Here is a 21,890-nt window from a genome sequence, read left to right on the forward strand (position 1 = left end):
ATTTAGAAGTTTTGATAACCTGGACTCCGTCAGGTAAATTTTCATCTCTACAGAATCTATAAGAGTCCCTAGGAAGGTGACTCTTGTGAGTGGGGATAGAGAACTCTTTTCCACGTTCACTTTCCACCCATGCGACCTCAGAAATGCCAGAACTATCTCTGTATGAGACTTGGCAATTTGAAAGCTTGACGCCTGTATCAGGATGTCGTCTAGATACGGAGCCACCGCTATGCCTCGCGGTCTTAGATCCGCCAGAAGTGAGCCCAGAACCTTTGTAAAGATTCTCGGGGCTGTAGCCAACCCGAAGGGAAGAGCTACAAATTGGTAATGCCTGTCTAGAAAGGCAAACCTTAGGAACCGATGATGATCTTTGTGAATCGGTATGTGAAGGTAGGCATCCTTTAAGTCCACTGTGGTCATGTACTGACCCTCTTGGATCATGGGTAGGATGGTCCGAATAGTTTCCATTTTGAATGATGGAACTCTGAGGAATTTGTTTAAGATCTTTAGATCCAAGATTGGTCTGAAGGTTACCTCTTTCTTGGGAACCACAAACAGATTTGAATAAAACCCCTGTCCCTGTTCCGTCCGCGGAACTGGATGGATCACTCCCATTACTAGGAGGTCTTGCACACAGCTTAGGAATGCCTCTTTCTTTATCTGGTTTGCTGATAACCTTGAAAGATGAAATCTCCCTTGTGGAGGAGAAGCTTTGAAGTCCAGAAGATATCCCTGAGATATGATCTCCAACGCCCAGGGATCCTGAACATCTCTTGCCCACGCCTGGGCGAAGAGAGAAAGTCTGCCCCCCACTAGATCCATTTCCGGATAGGGATGTCAATAATTTCCTCCAATGGAGCTGTATGGATGGCCTCTTCCAGGGCCTCAAACCAGAATGCCGCTGCAGCAGTGACAGGCGCAATGCATGCAAGGGGCTGCAAAATAAAACCTTGTTGAATAAACATTTTCTTAAGGTAACCCTCTAATTTTTTATCCATTGGATCTGAAAAAGCACAACTGTCCTCAACCGGGATAGTGGTACGCTTTGCTAAAGTAGAAACTGCTCCCTCCACCTTAGGGACCGTCTGCCATAAATCCCGTGTAGTGGCGTCTATTGGAAACATTTTTCTAAATATAGGAGGTGGGGAAAAGGGAACACCAGGTCTATCCCACTCCTTGCTAATAATTTCTGTAAGCCTTTTAGGTATAGGAAAAATGTCAGTACACACCGGCACCGCATAGTATCTATCCAGCCTACACAATTTCTCTGGAATTGCAACTGTGTTACAGTCATTCAGAGCAGCTAATACCTCCCCAAGCAATACACGGAGGTTCACAAGCTTAAATTTAAAATTAGAAATCTATGAATCAGGTTTCCCCGAGTCAGAGATGTCACCCACAGAATGAAGCTCTCCGTCCTCATGTTCTGCATACTGTGACGCAGTATCAGACATGGCTCTTACAGCATTTGCGCGCTCTGTATCTCTCCTAACCCCAGAGCTATCGCGCTTGCCTCTTAATTCAGGCAATCTAGATAATACCTCTGACAGGGTATTATTCATGATTGCAGAGATGTCCTGCAAGGTAATCGCTATGGGCGTCCCTGATGTAATTAGCGCCATATTAGCGTGCGTCCCCTGAGCGGGAGGCGAAGGGTCTGACACGTGGGGAGAGTTAGTCGGCATAACTTCCCCCTCGACAGAACCCTCTGGTGATAATTCTTTTATAGATAAAGACTGATCTTTACTGTTTAAGGTGAAATCAATACATTTAGTACACATTCTCCTATGGGGCTCCACCATGGCTTTCAAACATAATGAACAAGTAGGTTCCTCTGTATCAGACATGTTTAAACAGACTAGCAATGAGACTAGCAAGCTTGGAAAACACTTAAAAACAAGTTTACAAGCAATATAAAAAACGTTACTGCACCTTTAAGAAACACAAATTTTGTCCAAATTTGAAATAACAGTGAAAAAAGGCAGTTACACTAACGAAATTTTTACAGTGTATGTAACAAGTTAGCAGAGCATTGCACCAACTTGCAAATGGATGATTAACCCCTTAATACCAAAAACGGAATAACAAATGACAAAAACGTTTTTTTTAAACAGTCACAACATCTGCCACAGCTCTACTGTGGCTTTTTACCTCCCTCAATACGACTTTTGAAGCCTTTTGAGCCCTTCAGAGAAGTCCTGGAACATGCAGGAAGAAGCTGGATGTCTGTGTCTGTAATTTTTGCTGCGCAAAAAAAAAGCGCTAAAATAGGCCCCTCCCACTCATATTACAACAGTGGAAAGCCTCCAGGAACTGTTTCTAGGCAAAATTCAAGCCAGCCATGTGGAAAAAACTAGGCCCCAATAAGTTTTATCACCTAACATATATAAAAAACGATTAAACATGCCAGCAAACGTTTTAAAATACACTTTTATAAGAGTATGTATCTCTATTAATAAGCCTGATTTAAGAGTTGCACCTTGGGTGGATTCAAACCCACAACCTTTCTCTTAGAAGGCTGACATGCTAACCATCGGGCCACACCCGAAGCACAGTCCTCTTACGACCTCCATCTTAGTTGAGAGTTGCAAGAGAATGACTGGATATGGCAGTGAGGGGAGGAGCTATATAGCAGCTCTGCTGTGATTGATCCTCTTGCAACTTCCTGTTGGGAAGGAGAATATCCCATAAGTAATGGATGATCCGTGGACTGGATACACTTAACAAGAGAAAATATACTAAGAACAAACAAATTGTGATGAATATATTATCATGTGTAATTGTCCCAGAGAAATGTGAAAGTCTCTTGTGGTAAATTAAATTGGCAAGCTCCTCTTGTGTCCCACGGTGTAATGGCCCTAAGGTTTTTTCCTATTCAAGATACTATCTGTAATATGTTCTAGATAATGGTCTATCATGATTCCCTTTTGGGACTTTACTACTATTTCTATGGAAATATTTTTAGGATTCTTTAGAGTTTAATATAACCTTAGTAGAGATTATTCACGTACTCTTTATTTTTTTAGCTCAGCTTTATCTGTGGCTGACATTACTGTTCTCTCAACCTTTTTTTGTTGAACAGTTAGCATAAGCAGTTTCAGATTCTCAAGTATATAACTCTGTTTATTTACTTCAGATGTATTCATTTTATTATGTTTACTATATCTTTTATTATGGTTTCAAATATATTTTATTATCTCTATCTTGTTAGAAATCAAACAAATTATTATCCTATTATCTCCACTATTTCTGGAGGTTTAGAATTTTTTCTGACCTCTTTTAGTCCGGTGATGTAGTTCAGTTGGTGAATGTCCTGACTTAAAATGCTTGTTCTAGATCCAAGGGTCATAGATTCATATCTCAGCAGGGTTAATACAGTTCTTTGGCCTTTTAAAGGTCAATTTATTGTGTACCATTTATTTGAGTAATAATAACAGCTATTTTTATCAGCTACAAATTTGGTTAACTCAGAGTGCAAGCACTGAAAAGCTTTTTCTTTTTTTTTTTATCCTTCTGGGAGAAAAACGCTATATAATTAATAGTTATTAAGACTACATGAAGGTGCAATTCTCAAACCAGTCCTTCTGGTGGGGGGGGGGGGGGCAGATTAAATTGTTTTTTTTCTGTCCAAAATCTATATTATTCTTAGGGTTTTGAATAGATATTAAAAATGAGACCTTCTATGGGAAGATTCTTTCTTTCTCAGTACACTCTATGAATTTATTTCAAATGAGTCATTAATTAGGGACTCACAGTTCCTTAGCATTTAAGAAGTATCTTGAATACGTTCTTAGGTGGAATTCATCTCCTGTCTAATTTCTATGATTCATATCTCAGGTTTAGACATTTGGGAGGTGGATTATCTCAGCCGTCAGACTTTACATCGGGGAGAGTGGTATCTCTATACAGATGTGTTTTCTCAGTTTCCCAGGTACTTTTTCAGGTCCAGGGATCCTCAGGCGGAGATGGTGGATGCATTAGCAGTGTCTTGGTTTTGCAACCTGGCTACATCTTTCCGCGTCTGTTTTTTTCTTCCAAGGGTTATCTCCAAGAACATATTGGAACAGACTCATGTGTTTCTGATAGCATCAGCATGGCCTCACAGGTTTGGTATGTGGATCTTGTTCGGATGTCCAGTTGCCATCCGTGGTTGCTTTCTCTTTTGCCAGCTCTCTTGTTTAAAGGGTCATTTTTCCATCGGGATCTCAAATTACTAATTTGAAGGTATGGAAATTGATTAGTGTTTAGTCATAGAGGTTTCTCTGACTCAGTTTTTTTCACTATGTTGCAGGCTTATAAGTCTGTTTTAAGGAGCATGTATTATCAGGTTTGGAAAACCTATATTTCATGGTGTTCTTCTCATAAATTCTCTTGTTATTCTTTTAGAATTCCTAGGATTTTACAGTTTCTTCAGGATGGTTTGGATAAAGTTTGTCTGCTATTTTTTTGAATGGACAAATCTCTGTTCTTTCTGTTTTATTTCTTGGAAAGATTGCCTAACTTCCTGATATTCACTGTTTTGTTCAAGCTTTGGTTTTTATCAAGCCTGTTAATTTATTAATTTCTCCTTTTTGGAGTCTTAATTTGGTTTAAGGATTTTGCAGGCTCTTTCTTTTTGAGCCTATATTTTCTTTGAAGATGATCTACTTTCTTGGAAAGTGTTGTTTCTTTTGGCTATCTCTTCTGCTAGAAGAGTTTCTGATTTATCAACTCTCTCTTGTGTGTCTCCTTATCTGATTTTTCATCTAGATAAGTTGTTTTGTGGACTTTTTTTTCCCTCTTCCTAAGGTTGTGAATTTGAACAACATTAGTAGAGAAATTGCTGTTCCTTCTTTGTAGTAGATAAATTGCTGTTCCTTCTTTGTGTCTTAATCCTAAAGAATTCTTTGTGAGTTCTTTACATTCTTTGGATGTGTTAAGAGCTCTGTAATTCTATATCGAGGTTTACTAGGATTTCAGAAGACTTCTAGCCTATTTGTTGTTTTTGTGGTTCCAGAAAAGGTTAGAAAGCCTCTGCCATTTATTTGGCATCCTGGTTTAAGCTTTTGTTTCTCATGGCTTATTTGGAGGCAGGGCAGGCTCCACCTCAGAGATTTACAGCTCATTCTACTAAGTTCAATCGCAATTTCTTGGGCTTTTTTAGAATTTTTTTGGATGATCAAATTTGCAAAGCAGTAATTTGGTCTTCTTTGCATACTTTTATTGTTTTTACCATTTTGATGTATTTGCTTCTTCTGAAGCAGTCTTTGGTAGAAAAGTTCTTCAGGCAGCTGTCTCAGTTTGATTCTACGGGGCCCATTTATCAAGCTCCCATGTTTGATTCTACGGGGCCCATTTATCAAGGGCCCATGTTTCTGGCGAGCCTTCAGGCTCGCCAAAACAGCAGTTATAAAGACCGCTGCTCCATAACCTCTGAGCACTGAGCAGGCGGACAGACAGCGCTGCAATTCAACCCGATTGAGTACGGCCTGATTGCCCGTGAATCTGCAGGGGGCAGCGTTGCACGAGCAGCTCACAAGAGCTGCTGGTGCAATGCTGACTACGGAGAGCGTATTGCTGTCCGCATTCAGCGAGGTCTGGCGGACCTGATCCGCACTGTCGGATCAGGTCCGCCAGACCTTTGATAAATATCCCCCTACTGCTTTTGATTTAAGTTTTTTTTTTTTTAAAAAACTTAATTATTGTGCGGATTTAATTTCTCAGTGGAAATAGATGTTGTTATTTTACCCCTCCCTCTCTAGTGACTCTTCTGTGGACTTCCACATCTTGGGTATTTCTATCCCATACGTCACTAGCTCATGGACTCTTGCCAATTACATGAAAGAAAACATAATTTATGTAAGAACTTACCTGATAAATTAATTTCTTTCATATTGGCAAGAGTCCATGAAGCCCACCCTTTTTATGGTGGTTATGTTTTTTTTGTATAAAAGCACAATTATATTTCCAGTTCCTCTTTTTGTATGCTTTTTTACTCCTTTTGTTATCACCTCACTACTTGGCTATTCGTTAAACTGAGTTGTGGGTGTGGTGGGAGGTGTATTTATAGGCATTTTGAGGTTTGGGAAACTTTGCCCTCTCCTGATAGGAATGTATAGTATATCCCATACGTCACTAGCTCATGGACTCTTGCCAATATGAAAGAAATTAATTTATCAGGTAAGTTCTTACATAAATTATGTTGTTCAGCCAGGTTGTGGATGTGGGGTTCAAAGAGAGAAATCTTTCCTATTTCTTTAGCATATGTCTTCAAGAGCCACTGAGACTATTTCCTTCATTTGGCTTTGTGGTAATTGATAAACTAACTTTCAGTCAAAGCGATTGCTGCACTTGAAAAATCAAACATAAATTAATTGTGAAGTCTGTTCAAATGTTGTAGTAGGAATATAACCTCCTACATTTATTTTAATTTATGATCTGCACATTTTTACACTTCTTATAGCTATCGTGGAACAGACAAAGCTGATTCTGGCACTGTATATTGTTAGTGGCATGGCTGTGTATAATGAACCAATCTTGGAATAAAATATATTTACAAGATTTTTTTTTTTTAATAATTAAAGTAAACTGAACATGGAAAAAAATAGAAAGATAGAGATTAATACCCACATCTATATTTCAAATGGAATGACTCTATAAACTATAGCTGTAAAGGTTGTTTATTTATGCACACACATGCTCATACAATATATATATGCAGCCAGTGACATTCATGTATTTTAGGTGAGGTTTAATTATTTATTTTCTATTTCTAGTTGGCATCTGGTATGGAGCTGGACAATTATGACCAACCGGTTGTTTTGAGAGATGAAAACAAGCGAAGAAGGAGAAAAATGAGACCACATTCTTCAGCTTCCAACATGTCCATGGAGCTGATTCCCATTGAGTTCATTCTGCCAACTAGTCCAAAAAATACCATAGCACAAGATAAATTTCTTTTAGAAATAGTTGGAAATTGCACTGTGGAACAGATGAAAGAACAGGTCTGGATGCATGCTATTGACAAAAACCACAATAGTGATTTTTATATCAAACTTACTCCAGACCAGTTTCTTCTACAATACCAGAAAAAAGGACAGTGGTATGAAATTTATGATAAACATCAGGTGATACAGACTTTAGACTGTATAATGTACTGGAAAGTTTTACAGAAAACTGTGGGAAGAATCTATATTGTTCAGAAAGAGAAAACCTCAGAAGAAACTTTAAATTATCAGTCAGAATTAAATTATTTGATTGGATATGATGTTACTGATGTAAGCAATGTTCATGATGATGAGCTAGAATTTACTCGTCGTAGATTAGTCACACCACGAATGATAGAGATAACCAACAGAGATCCCAGATTATATTCCATGGACCCTTGGCTTACTTCTAAACCACTTCCAGAATATATGTGCAGTAAAATTTCCTCCAATAGCATTTTTATAGTTATACATAAAGGGATGACAAGCCACACAATACGAGTTTCCATTGATGATACACCGGATGCAATATTACAGAGCTTCTTCACAAAGATGGCAAAGAAAAAGTCACTGCTGAATATTTCAGAGGAACACAACGAGCAGAATTTTGTTCTTAGGGTATGCGGGAGAGATGAATATATCATTGGTAATGCACCTATTAAAGATTTTCACTGGATTCGGCACTGCATTAAAAAAGGGGAGGAAATACATCTTGTTCTAGATGTGCCACCTGATCCTTCAGAGGACAAAGTACAAAAGGAAGAGTGGCCACTGGTTGATGATTGCACAGGTGTCACAGGTTTTCATGATCAGCTTACCATTGATGGAAAAGATCATGAGAAGATTTTCACTATATCCTTATGGGACTGCAACCGAAAGTTTCGGGTCAAAATAATTGGGATTGATATTCCAGTGTTGCCTAGAAACACTGATATCACTGTATTTGTGGAAGCCAATATTCAACATGGACAACAGGTTCTTGCACAGCGAAGGACTTCCTGCAAGCCTTTTACTGAGGAAGTCATGTGGAACACATGGCTTGAATTTGATATTAAAATAAAAGATTTACCCAAAGGGGCACTACTAAATCTCCAGATTTATTGTGGAAAAGCTCCTACAGTTTCGACTAAGGCATCCACACAATCTCCTGACTCTTCAGATGTAAAATGTAAAAGTCAGATTCTTTACTATGTAAATGTATTGCTGATTGACCACCGGTTCCTGTTAAGGCAAGGGGAGTTTATTCTACACATGTGGAAAATACCAGGTAAAGGAGAAGAACAGGGTAGTATTAATGCTGATAAACTGACATCTGCAACAAACCCTGATAAAGATACATCTATGGCAATTTCTATAAGTCTAGACAAATACTGTCATCCAGTCGCACTACCTAAATACAAACCAGTATCTGATCCTGAACAAGAAAGGGTAAGGACTGAGATGCCTAATCAACTTCGTAAGCAACTTGAAGAAATCATAGCCACAGATCCGCTTCACCCTCTTTCTCCTGAGGACCAAGAATTATTGTGGCATTTCAGATATGAAATAATTAAGAACCCTGAAGCATACCCCAAATTATTGAGTTCAGTAAAATGGGGGCAACAGGAAATGGTCGCTAAAACTTATCAGTTACTGAGTAAGAGAGAAGCCTGGGATGATTGCTCATTGGATGTTGGGTTAACAATTCAGCTACTTGATTGTAGTTTTTCAGATGAAAATGTGCGAGCTATGGCAGTCCAGAAACTAGAAAGTCTGCAGGATAATGATGTCCTGCATTATCTTTTACAGCTGGTACAGGTAAGACATTATTTACATAATTTATTGTGCTGTTCCAAATAAATATTACTTGGAACAAAGACCTATTGATAGTGAGTGAACATTGGCAAACCACACTTCTCTATTTTCATTATTACTTCCTTCTGAACTGTTCTCTGATTATTATAGTGCATGTATTCATCTGCTGCCAGTTAGGTTCCTTTTGCAAAAATAATCCATCTTTTTAAGATTATAGCTAGATAAAACAGTATATACAGTGTTTGTATATGTTTTTGTAGAAAAAAACAATCTGCATTAGTATGCTTATATAATACACCGAAGAAGTTGAGGATACCTAAAGGGACTAAATTAAAAAAATTATATTGTCCATATAAAAGAACAGCTTTTAATTTTTTTTTACTGAAAATTATAAAAAATATAAACATTTATATTGAATAAAATATTATTTGCGTATTTCCTAATAATGCATGTTTACTGATAAGTACTTCCTGCTAATGCTTATTGGCCCATAGGTACAAATGCTCATTGTAGTAGGAGGTACCTATCATTCAGTGAGGATCAGCAGAACATAAACAACTGATACAAATATATTAGCAGCAATTCAGATTTAAACAAATTTTACTCTACATTTTTTTTAGTTAAATTAAAAAATTAACATAGTAAAATGCTGCTATTTCATATGTATGATAGACTATTTTTGAGCACTGTGTCCTTTTAGCCTTAGTTATACACTGGAGGTCTCAGAGGCATAATAGGAGAAAACCCATATTGCTATCTATAAAATTTGTAAATGGTAAATATAATTTCCTAGAGAAAATCAATTTGCGGCAACATTGCTTTTTTTTTTACCCAAAATATATTATTTTAGATTCTGTATATTGCCCTTCTAAAGCATTAGAGAGTAGGTGGTTAAAATTAATTTAATTAATTATTAGTGAATTATGCCAACTAACTATTATTTATTTTATTTATTATCATTATTGGTACAAATATTGCTTTTAGAATAATCTGTACTAGTGGTTCCAAACATTTTCACTTTGGGGCATCCTTGATGACCTCAATAAACATTTTTATGATCAAGATGGTTTATGATCCAAATAAGATACCATGACAAATGTATTATCTTTTTTTACCTATAGCTGTAATTTCCTAAACTGGTGTTATTTCCTGATCCCTGGTGTCCCAAAATCCAGTTTCTGCTAACATAACTGTTCCCAGCATTACTGTTTTATAGACAACACATTCTTTGGCTTCAAAAAACAGATGGTTTGGTTCTTCACAATTCTCAATAGTTTTCTCAATATTATTAAATTGTGCTTATGGAATTCCATGCAACTGATACAGTATTAAAACGTCCTGTAAATCAAAGTGTGATAAAGTTAGAAGACAAGAGGAGAATTAGTATTGATTCTGGAAAAAGGCCAATGGCACTACTAGTGAAGTTTATGGACTCTTAGTAACTCTAATCTGTAACTTACTTCAGTATATAGAAGCATAAATCACTGAGCAGAGTGGTGCTGTGTATGAAATTCAAATTAGAAAAAACCTAGGAGGTTAAGGAGCCCCCTACAACAGAATACACTTATAGCACTCAAGAGTCACATCAAAATATGTATCATGGATATATAATCTATATAGGAAGGTAATACTGATTACAAGTCTCAAAAAGAGAGAGAGAGGATTGGAGACCATTAATTAAAATATAACTTTTAAAAAATGTAGTAACGTTAAAATATTGAAGGGAAAAAAACTAAAAACACACACTAATAACTAATTCTATTGGAATCTCAGCATCAAAGGGGACTCCAATGGCATACAGATATGAAAATAATATCACTGGCATTCACTTGCTTTATGCAAGACAAATAATATTTGCTGAAACTTTTAAACCAAATCTTTTGGTAAATTGCTCATTACAACTGAGCAACAACTATTTCTAAGTTCCAAACTCATCTGTTTTTACAATACAGTGGCGACTCTAACTATATATTAGCTAAATTCCGATATCAGACAATATATAAACTATAACAACATATAATAACTGTGTGTCAAATATATAAACTATAACAACAAGCTACATTATTAAGTTGTCATATAAATGACATCTGTTATTATTTGAGCTTTCAACATATTGATAGATTTCTAACATAATCGTTTGAGTGAACCAAATAGCAACATTGTTACTTTTTCACAGCAAATAAAACATCAAATTTGTTCCTATAAACTATACTATTACAACCCCCTCTTTCGTTATGGGTATAATCAGGGTTACATGAACCGTCACCGGCCCTCCAGGACTCCAAACGCCACTGCAGATGACTGGAAAGAACCTGGAGATCCAGCAAGATTCTTCTGGATAAAGCTGCCTTTAAGGAAGCAATCACCACCCACCACCACCTCATAAAAACCGCCAAAAAAACAGCCATCCAAGACAGAATCAACTCTAATGCACAAAACAGCAAGGAGTTGTTCTCAGTCATCAAGGAATTCTCTAAACCCAACAGCGACACCACCAACATTCCACCCTCCCAGGACCTCCGCAATACCCTTGCTGTACACTTGCACCGCAAGATCCTCAACATCTATGACACGTTCACGCCTCATAACTCAACCTCCACTACACCCAACGACACCCCTCCCAAATTCGCCACCCCCTCTCCACAAATGGACTATCTGGAGCCCCGTCGCCACAGATGACACCTCAGAATCATGAAATCCATCCACTCCGGCGCACCCTCGGACCCATGCCCCCATCACATATTCAACAAAGCAAGCAACACCATCACCCCTGAACTCCGCCGTACTATCAACTGCTCCATCAAAACCGGCACCTTCCCGGATATCTGGAAGCACGCGGAACTGAAACCCCTGCTGAAGAAACAGTCGGCAGACCCCACGGCCCCTAATAACTACTGCCCCATCTCTCTACTCCCCTTCCCGGCCAAAGTCATAGAGAAGTCCATCAACTTGCAACTTATTGACCACATTGAGGCTAGCCACACCCTGGACCACTCCCAATCTGGTTTCAGAAGCAACCACAGCACCGAGACCGCCCTCCTCGCTGCAACAGGTGACATCCGCGCCATGCTCGACAGAGGAGAAACCGCCGCCCTCATCCTCCTAGACATCCGCAGCAAAGCCCTGGAATGGATCACCTCCTTCCTCACGGGTAGGACCCAGAAAGTCAGACTCCCGCCTTTCTCCTCCAAATCCACACCAGTCAACTGCGGTGTACCACAAGGCTCTTCGCTGAGCCCCACCCTCTTCAACATCGCCATCGTCCAATGCCACAACCTCAACATCGTCTCCTTTGCCGATGACACCCAGTTAATCATCTCACTCACCCGAGATCCCACCACCACCAAAAAGAATGTCCACGAAGGCCTGACAGCAGTCGCTGCCTGGATGAAGGACAACCGGCTCAAACTGAACACAGACAAAACCGAAGTCCTCCTCCTCGGACCCAATAAATCCGCATGGGACGACTCCTGGTGGCCCACAACCCTCGGTCACCCTCCAACCCCAACCGAACATGCATGAAATCTAGGCTTCATCCTGGACTCCTCACTCTCCATGGACCGACAAATCAATGCCATAACCTCAACATGCTTCCACTTTCTCCACCTGCTACGAAAAATCTTCAAGTGGATTCCTACCGAAACCAAGAAAAGTCACCCATGCCCTCGTCAGCAGCCGGTTAGACTACGGCAACGCACTCTACTCCGGCTCCACCATCAAACTCCAAAAGAGACTCCAACGTATCCAGAACGCCTCAGCCAGACTCACATTATTGACATCCCTCTCCAATGCCACATCACCGAACACCTAAGGAACCTTCACTGGCTCCCCATCAACAAGAGAATCACCTTCAAGCTCCTTACCCACGCGTTTAAGACCCTACACAACATCGGACCCGAATACCTCAATCACCGCTTAAATTTCTACACCCCCGCCAGACAACTCATATTGGCCGACCAAGCACTCGCAGTCATCCCCCGCTTCAGCAAATCCACAGCGGGCGGAAGATCCTTCTTCCACATGGCAGCAAAGACATGGAACACCCTCCCGCTGCACCTCAGACAATCCATCTCCCTTACAAAGTTAAGTAAGGACCTCAAAACCTGGCTCTTCGACTGAATGCCCATCCCCTCCCCCCTTCTCCTATCCCCTTTCCCTTAGAGCCTTGAGACCCTCAGGGGTGATTAGTTTGCGCTCTATAAGTACCCAATAGATAGATAGAAAGCTCTCCCACCCATATTGAGACCCTGCATATGTCATGTAGGATCATTTTTGTAATGTCTAGTGAGTCAGTGAATTTTACCCATTTATACCTGCTTATCATAAGAATTTTATTGCGATAAACCTGGCCACAGTTTTACAATCTCATTGAAGACCAACATAGTGATATAATTTCACATCTGTATGCCATTGCAGTCCCCTTTGTGTGTTTTTTTTTTTTTTTTGCAGAACTAGCATTTTTAGAAAATTAACCAGTTCCACTGTCCTGAAACCTTAGCAGCTTCCTATATGAAAGCACTCCCCCGTGACCCGATCCCATCATTGAAAGTTGACAAAAATGAGGCTACAGAAGTCATGTATATGATCAAAGCTCTCCGGTATATAGTTGGCAAAATATTGTGTTTAATAAGATTCCATTCTGTAACTATAGTAGAATGATTACTACTCCCCATCAGTCATGTGCGGGGAAGAAAATTTTGTTTTATACAAAATTTTTATTATCATTATTTGAGGAAATTAGTTACCCTGAATATTCGCTGCCTGCACTGCTCGTTAAACTTTTACATTTGTTTACGTTAAACAAAGGTACATTTTTCAAAGCTACAAGTGAAAAGTTTACCTGTAGCTACATAGTACATACTTACTCCAATGCACCCTGGAGAGCGGACTAACCAGATCCTCTTACTGACAGTTAATGCAGGTCCTGGGTGCCGAGAGTGCTAAGCCTCCTGTTAGCCGGGCCAGGGGCTTGGCAAGAAGAGGATCGGGTAAGCGCACACTCTAGAACGCATTAAGTTAAGTTTTAAGCCTTTAAAAGTTATTTAAGGAAAATAAATAAATACTGATTAATTTAATCAGTTTTTTTTTTAATTTTGTTGTTGTAGTCATTTAGATATTTGTTTATGAAAATAAAAATCTGAATTTTTGTACGAATGTGCATTAGTTCCGAAAATTACTGCACATCTTTACTCCACATGCTATTGTTTTTCCTCATGTACCAGCAGCTGTTTTCAAAGTAATTTTCTTTTTTAGCACCATACAATTATAACTTAGTGAAGCTATATATATATATATATATATAACTGTTAGTGTGTGTGTTGATATATACATACATAATATATATATATATATATATATATATATATATATATATATATATATATATTTATTGTATTTATATAGCACTTTGTAAAAGTTTTAGGCCACCATTAGATTTGTTATTTTAGCAATGGTATAATGACCATATATATAATTATTTCTCTGTCGCTTTATTAGAATACAACCAGAAAATACAGGATATGTTTATGCAGTATTAAAGAAACAGAAGAATAATCAGAAAAAAAAATGCTTCTATAGGCTATAGTGGCAAGTATTTAGTGTGACCTTCCCTTATACTTGAGCAATAGCAGGAACCTGGCTCGTAAACCTAAATAAAATAGAACCATAATTAATGGCATTGCTAACACCTGTATTTTTTCTTAATATTTCATGCCAAAATGACTGCTGTGAAAAAGGTCTATTATTGTAGGTTTGTGCAAGACATGCTTGAGCATTATACACATGTGGTATGAGTTTAATTTATTGAAAGCTTGCTAATAAGACTAACTTTCAATCACATCATTCCATTCAAAATGCCAAAGATCACAGAATTTGACAGACATAAAATCATACTTTTGCATCAGCAACACCACTCTTAAAGGCATATCAGCAAACAAACTGGATACTCAAGACGTGGTATTCAAGCTGTTATAAAGAAATTTGAAGAATCAGGAGAGGTTAAAGACAAAAAGGGGATGGAAGACCAAGAAACTTTTCAAAATATGATGAGAAGTTTCTCAGAGTTTCTTCTTTGAGAGACTGGAAGAAGTCCAGCAAGGACCTGGCTCAGCACCTGGCAGCTTCATTGGGATGACAAGTTGCCCCTTCTACAGTCTGAGAAAGCTTTATCAGGAATGGTCTTTGTAGAAGGGTAGCAGCCAAGAAACCACTTTTTTCGGCAGGAGAACAGGGTGAAAAGGCTAAGATATGCTAAATCTCACAAAGATTGGAATGAAAATCAGTGGATAAGAGTATTATGAAGTGACAAATCCAAGTTTAAAATTTCTGGGTCCAATCGTCAACAGTATGTGAGAAGAAGAGCTGGAGAAAGATGGAAGAATGAACTTGCAGCCTTCAGTGAAACTTGGTGGAGGGTCTGTCCTGGTTCGGGGCTGCGTTTCTGCCAGTGGTGTTGGCGATATTGTCCAAATTGATGGGTTCATGAATGCTGAAAATTACAGACAGGTTTTAATTCATCATAACATTCATTCTGGAAAGCGCCTGATTGGGGATTGTTTTATTTTTCAGCCTGATAAAGAACCCAAGCACACTGCTAATGCAGTGAAATCATATTTGGAGTGAAAAAGAGCTGATAAAACACTGACAGTTATGGAGTCCAGACCTGAATATTATAGAGGAAGTATGGGATCACCTGGACAGAGAAAGAAATACAAGACAACCTAAATCTAAAGAAGAACTCTGGGAAGTGCTGAAAGAAGCCTGATATAATATAATATACCAGAAGATTACTTCAGAAAACTTCAGAACAGTCTCCCCAAAAGAGTTCAAGATGTACTTAGTGCCAAGGAAGGTCACACTAAAGACTTTTGCGTGAAGAAGCCATTTTGTTCTGAAAATTGTGTTTTTTCATATTTTGTGTACATATTTCCTGTATTTTCTGTTTGTATCTAAATAAAGAGAAATAAATGTGGATGGTCATTAAAACTTTATTAAAACAACAAATCTAATGGTGGCCTAATACTTTAGCACAGGACTGTTTATGCATAATATATTATGCATAATTTTATTTTGATTATCCGAGTCACTGGGGTTTAATTGTTATTTTTAAGAGTGCATCTATTATATGCGATTATTTATTTAAAAAAATGTTGTAAAACTTATGTTTTTATAACTTTCAGTTAGCTGCTTGACATAATAAAGTAATTGTAAACTGTTCATGTTTTAAAATACTCCTCGCTCCGGCCACCCACTTCAAAAGTAATATTTTTCATGAGCTAAAGGTTTGAACTGTTCTCCAATTGATTCTGATTGGTGAACAATTCAAACCGTAAGCTCACAAAAAATATTACTTTAAAAGTAGGCGGCCGGAACATGGGGTATTAGAATGGTACGGCTAGATTAAAAAGTTACAGCGCATATTTATTAGTTCTGATTAAATTAAGTCCCTGTAAAATATTGCTTAGATTCTGGACATGATTTTAAAACATGTAAACTTACCATCGCTTTAAGTAATGTCATACTAAAGGATTATGTATGGGATGTACTTTGTTTTGTTCATTTGTGTTCTTTCACTTTCTTTATCTCTAGGCTGTAAAGTTTGAACCATATCACGACAGTGCCTTATCCAGGTTCCTACTAAAACGTGCATTAAGAGTAAGAATTAAAATAACATATATATATTATTTGTTAATCATTGCAAGTTTTCTGGGTATTTCTTTAGCATTGCAACCATTCAGAAAGTACTTCCTAAAGAGCTATAAATTAAATGCAGGGTTTATTGGCGCTTGACCCAAAACAGCGTAATAGTGCAGTCCCTAAAACTATAGGGGCCACTTGAGAAGCAAATAATGTTAATAAATACTGCCTGGTGGTCAAAGTCCTTGTGCTAGTTAACAATGTCACTGATGTGCTAAAATAGCATATATATCCACATGGTTAATGAATTAAAATGTAGCATTTATTGTAGAAACAATGGTAAAATAACACACCTGGATGACATTAGATTATAGCTTTGACAAACCTCTAACCCCACTCTTTAAATGGCTGTGTATTACAGTGTATAAAAACTGTTACTAAAGTGTCCACATTTCTAATAGTAACAGTGCTCATTGTGTATTCTCTGGTTTTCCAATTGGTCATGTAATCCTGATACGTCATTTACAGTTTGTGATGTAAATGTGAAAACATTGTCGTCTTTGAAAAAAGCTCCGGCGAAACGCGTCAGTTGGCATAGAAGGCATCAGAGGTTTGTCAATGCTATAATCTGATGTTATCAAGGTCTGTTATTTTACTATTTTGTATCTACAATAAATGCTAAGTTTTAATTCTTTAATCAAGTGGATGTATATGCTATTTTAGCACATCAGTGACACTGTTTGTTTTACTAGCATACAGACTTTTTCCACCAGGCAGGATTTATTTACATTTATTATTTATTTCTTTAGTATTATTTATATTCTTTTACATAATACAAGTTTTTTCTTATTTGCACCTAGATTACAAGTGGTGCGCTAACTGTAGCGCAAGTGCCAAATCTGGCTTTTTTAGGCTCCCTAGACCTTGTTCATCCTCTCTAGTCTCACCAGTATTTATGTTATTAAATACTATTTAATATAAGGACTGGTGAGGCTAGAGAGGCTGAAGACGCTCTAGAGAGCCTAAAAAAAAACAATATTGCACTTGCGCTACAGTTACGGCACCATTCCTAATCTAGGCGATGATGAAGAATTATGTAAAAGTTGCAGTTTCAAACAATAAGACATTTTACCCCAGGTCTCTGGGTTTGCCCTCAACACCCATTTGACATTCTAAGCTGGTGAAGGGACAACTGAACCCATTTGTGTTACTTAAAGGGACATTCCAGCCAAAATTGGAATCCACATGGATACATTTCAGCTTTAAATAGAAACATTTTTGTAATATACATGTATTAGCAAAATTGCTTCTAATAAAAGCTATGGCTTTTTCAAAATAGTATTTAAATATGCACTGAGCACCAGCATTTTAAACGCAACACTTGCTCAGAGAGCCTAAGGTGACTGTACCATCTGGTAATTACTCAATTTGTTTTAATCGCTGACATTATCCAGACCCCACTGGCACTCTGAACAGCTGCAGGAATTAAAAAGCTGATGCACTGGGACTATCTAGATATTCTGCACATGCAGAGACAAATTTTAACACTAAAACAGTGATAACATTTACTAGAAGCATTTAGCCAATACATGTATATTGCAAATATGTTTCTATTCAAATATATAATTAATATGTGCATTTAAATTTTAACCAGAATGTCCCATTAATGTTGCTGAGAATCTACATTGAGTTTCCAGGCACATAAAAAGCCCATATCAGTAATGAGCAAACTATGGAACGAGTCCCAAAAATGGCACTCAAAGTAAATTTTATGTAAATTTGTTGTCTGTAGTCCACTATCAATGGATGGAAATTGTTGTGTTTAAAAACTAAAATTTCTTGTAAATCCATTCTATATATAACCAACTAAGCTTAGTATAGCATGGATTGTATTTGTTTATATATTATCACCTCATTGAAAAAACAAGCAGTGCCCTGTGGCACCAGAGCCGATTGGCTTAGTATTTAAGCCGCAGGCTGAAATAAAGGCACCTTTTCATTATTTTCTTTTAACCTGATGAATGAAGGTAACCTTTATTTATAGGGATGGTATATCCTAGTGTTTTTGAAACTCTAGGATTTACCATCACTAGGTTTTAAAGGGACAGTCTACACCAGAATTTTTATTGTTTTAAAAGATAGATAATCCCTTTATTACCCATTTCCCAGTTTTGCATAACCAACACAGTTATAATAATATACTTTTAACCTCTGTGATTATCTTGTATCTAAGCCTCTGCAAACTGCCCCTTTTTTCAGTTCTTTTGACAGACTTGCAGTCTAGCCAATCAGTGCCTGCTCCCAGATAACTTCTCGTCCACGAGCACAGTGTTATCTATATGAAATACGTGAACTAACACCCTCTAGTGGGGAAAAACTGTTAAAATGCAATCTGAAAGAGGTGGGCTTCAAGGTCTAAGAAATTAGCATATAAACCTCCTAGGTTAAGCTTTCAACTAAGAATACCAAGAGAACAAAGCAAAATTGGTGATAAAAGTAATTTGGAAAATTGTTTAAAATTACATGCTCCATCTGAATCATGAAAGTTTATTTTGGCCTAGACTGTCCCTTTAAGGCTCCCATGCCATACCAGAGTAGAATATTTTTGTGCAAATCCTATAAATGTTTTTTAATGCTCATGCAGAATTTCCAATGCATTGAACAATGGCTGCCTTTTACAATATATTTATGCAAACCAGGCATGTCATTGTTGAATGAGAATACATTTTAAGGAACTAAATTAACAGGAATTATTTCAACATTTGTTTCACTTTCCAGAGCAAACGGATCGGCCACTTCTTGTTTTGGTTTCTGAGAAGTGAAATTGCTCAGTCAATGCATTATCAACAAAGGTTTGCTGTCATACTGGAAGCGTATCTGAGAGGCTGTGGCACGGCAATGCTGCAGGATTTTAAGAAGCAAGTTCAGGTTACTGAGCTGCTTCATAAAGTCACTATGGAGATCAAATTAGTTTCTGCTGAGAAGTACGATGTAACCACCCAAGGTATAGTAGTACATCTTTATACAGTTTTCCAAATAAATAATGTTAACTGAATAATGTTGTTTGCAGTGTGGCTCCTGTTCCCATCCAATACATTTTGCCAACCAAAAAATTCAAACTCCGCTCCAGAGTTTTGGCTTTCTTTTCATTGCTATTTCAGTTCATCAGACACTCAGCTGTTTGAATTAAAGGGACATTGAGGCCTACTTATCAAGCCGTCAACTTACTTGCATTCAACGGCACCAATACACTCGCCTAACATCGCTGCCGCGGACCTGAATACGCTCTCCATATTTATATAAAAAGCTGTCAAAAAGCCGCGCACCAAGTAACTAACAGTCGTCGATCTCGCTGCTCTTCGGCTTTTTCCCAGCTTTATTTGTATACTGTCACTAAACACCACCACTATACTAAACTGTTTAACCCCTATCCCGCCGCTCCCGGACCCAGCCGCAACTAAAGTTATTAACCCCTAAACCACCGCTCCCGGAGCCCACCGTAACTCTAATAAAGTTATTAACCCCTATCCCGCTGCTCCCGGACCCTGCCGCACCTAACTAAAGGTATTAACCCCTAAACCCCTGGCCTCCCACATCACTAGCACTACTATTAACCCCTAAACTGCCAGCCCCTGAAAAGGGCATTTGTATGGGCATTACCCTTAAAAGGGCATTTAGCTATATTGCTGCCCAAACCCTAACCTAAAAATAAAACCCACCCAATAAACCCTTACAAAATCCTAACACTAACCCCCGAAGATCCACTTACAATTTTGAAGATCCCACATCCATCCTCAAAGAACCCGGCAGAAGTCCTTATCGAAGCCGGCCGAAGTCTTCATCCAAGCCCGCAGAAGTATTCACCCAGACGGCATCTTCTATCTTCATCCATCCGGCGCGGAGCGGCTCCATCTTCAAGACATCCGGCGCAGAGCATCTTCTTCTTCTGACGTGTTCTTGAACAATGAAGGTTCCTTTAAATGACGTCATTCAAGATGGCGTCCCTTAGATTCCGATTGGCTGATAGAATTCTATCAGCCAATCGGAATTAAGGTTGAAAAAATCCTATTGGCTGTTGCAATCAGCCAATAGGATTGAGCTTTCATCCTATTGGCTGATCCAATCAGCCAATAGGATTGAGCTTGCATTCTATTGGCTGATTAGAATAGCCAATAGAATGCAAGCTCAATCCTATTGGCTGATTGGATCAGCCAATAGGATGAAAGCTATGGTTGTGTGGGTGGTGGGTTTTACTGTTGGGGGGGTGTTTGTATTTTTATTTACAGGTAAAAAAACTGATTTCTCTGGGACAATGCCCCGCAAAAGGCCCTTTTAAGGGCTATTTGTAGTTTATTGTAGGTTAGGGGTTTTTTTTTATTGGGGGGGGCTTTTTTATTTTGATAGGGCTCTTAGATTAGGTGTTATTAGTTTAAATCTTTGATAATTTCTTTTTTATTTTGTGTAACTTAGTGTTTATATTTTTTTGTAACTTAGTTGTTAGTTTTTTGTAACTTTGTAATTTTTTATTGTAGATTTAAATTATTTGAGTAGGGTTAGGTGTTTAAATATATAATATAGTTAATTTAATTTGTAGTTTAATGTAATTTTAGTATAACAGGGTAGATTAATTATTAGTTTAATATAGTTTAATGTAATTTTAGTATAATAGGATAGGTTCATTAATAGTTTAATATAGTTTAATTTAAATCTAAAGGTAAGTTTAAATTTATTATAAGGTAGGTATGAGTTAATATTTAATATAAAGTTAGCAGGTTGTTAGGTTTAGGGGTTAATAGTTTAATTTAGTTTATGGCGATGTGGGGGGCTGGCGGTTTAGGGGTTAATAGGTTTAGTAAGTGCTAGTGATGTGGGAGGCCAGGGGTTTAGGGGTTAATACCTTTAGTTAGTTGCAGCAGGGTCCGGGAGCAGCGGGATAGGGGTTAATAAGTGTAATGTAGGTGGCGGCGGTGTCGGGCGGTATATTAGAAGTTTAAAAATATAATGTAGGTGGTGGCGGTGTCGGGGCGGCAGATTAGGGGTGTTTAGACTCGGGGTACATCTTAGGGTGTTAGGTGTAAACGTAACTTTTTTTCTCCCATAGGAATCAATGGGATATCTGGCAGCAGCGAACATGAGCTTTCGCTGCTTTCAGACTCCCATTGATTCCTATGGCATCCGCCGCTTGAAAACCAGGTACGCTGGGCTGAAATAGTGGCGAGCGTACCTGGTAGGTATTTGTTAACTAGCAAAAGTAGTCAGTGCCGAATTTGCATTCAGAACATCTGTAGTGACATAAGCATCGATCTGTGTCGGACTGAGACCGGCGGATCGTATGTTACGTCACAGATTTCACCTTTTGCCGGTCTGTAGGCTTTGATAACTAAGGGGAATCAAGCTCGCCACAATTACGCTGCGGAATTCCAGCGTATTTGCGGTTGACGGCTTGATAAATAGGCCTCATTATCTGCTGAGCACAATTATAATAGCTCTATTCAA

The 21,890-nt window shown here is 38.2% G+C and overlaps 1 protein-coding gene across 2 annotated transcripts in view; it reads left to right on the forward strand.

Moving 5' to 3' along the window:
- Window positions 1-21,890, forward strand: part of PIK3CG (phosphatidylinositol-4,5-bisphosphate 3-kinase catalytic subunit gamma) — a 190,865-nt gene that overhangs the window by 108,222 nt on the left and 60,753 nt on the right. For both annotated transcript variants that reach the window (XM_053716569.1, XM_053716570.1), the window contains exons 2-4: window positions 6,756-8,762; window positions 16,347-16,412; window positions 19,173-19,398. In XM_053716569.1, coding sequence (XP_053572544.1) covers window positions 6,756-8,762; window positions 16,347-16,412; window positions 19,173-19,398 — 2,299 coding nt within the window. The remainder of the gene's footprint in view (window positions 1-6,755; window positions 8,763-16,346; window positions 16,413-19,172; window positions 19,399-21,890) is intronic.

This window comes from Bombina bombina, chromosome 6 (assembly GCF_027579735.1).
Source record: "Bombina bombina isolate aBomBom1 chromosome 6, aBomBom1.pri, whole genome shotgun sequence".
NCBI classification, from domain to species: domain Eukaryota; kingdom Metazoa; phylum Chordata; class Amphibia; order Anura; family Bombinatoridae; genus Bombina; species Bombina bombina.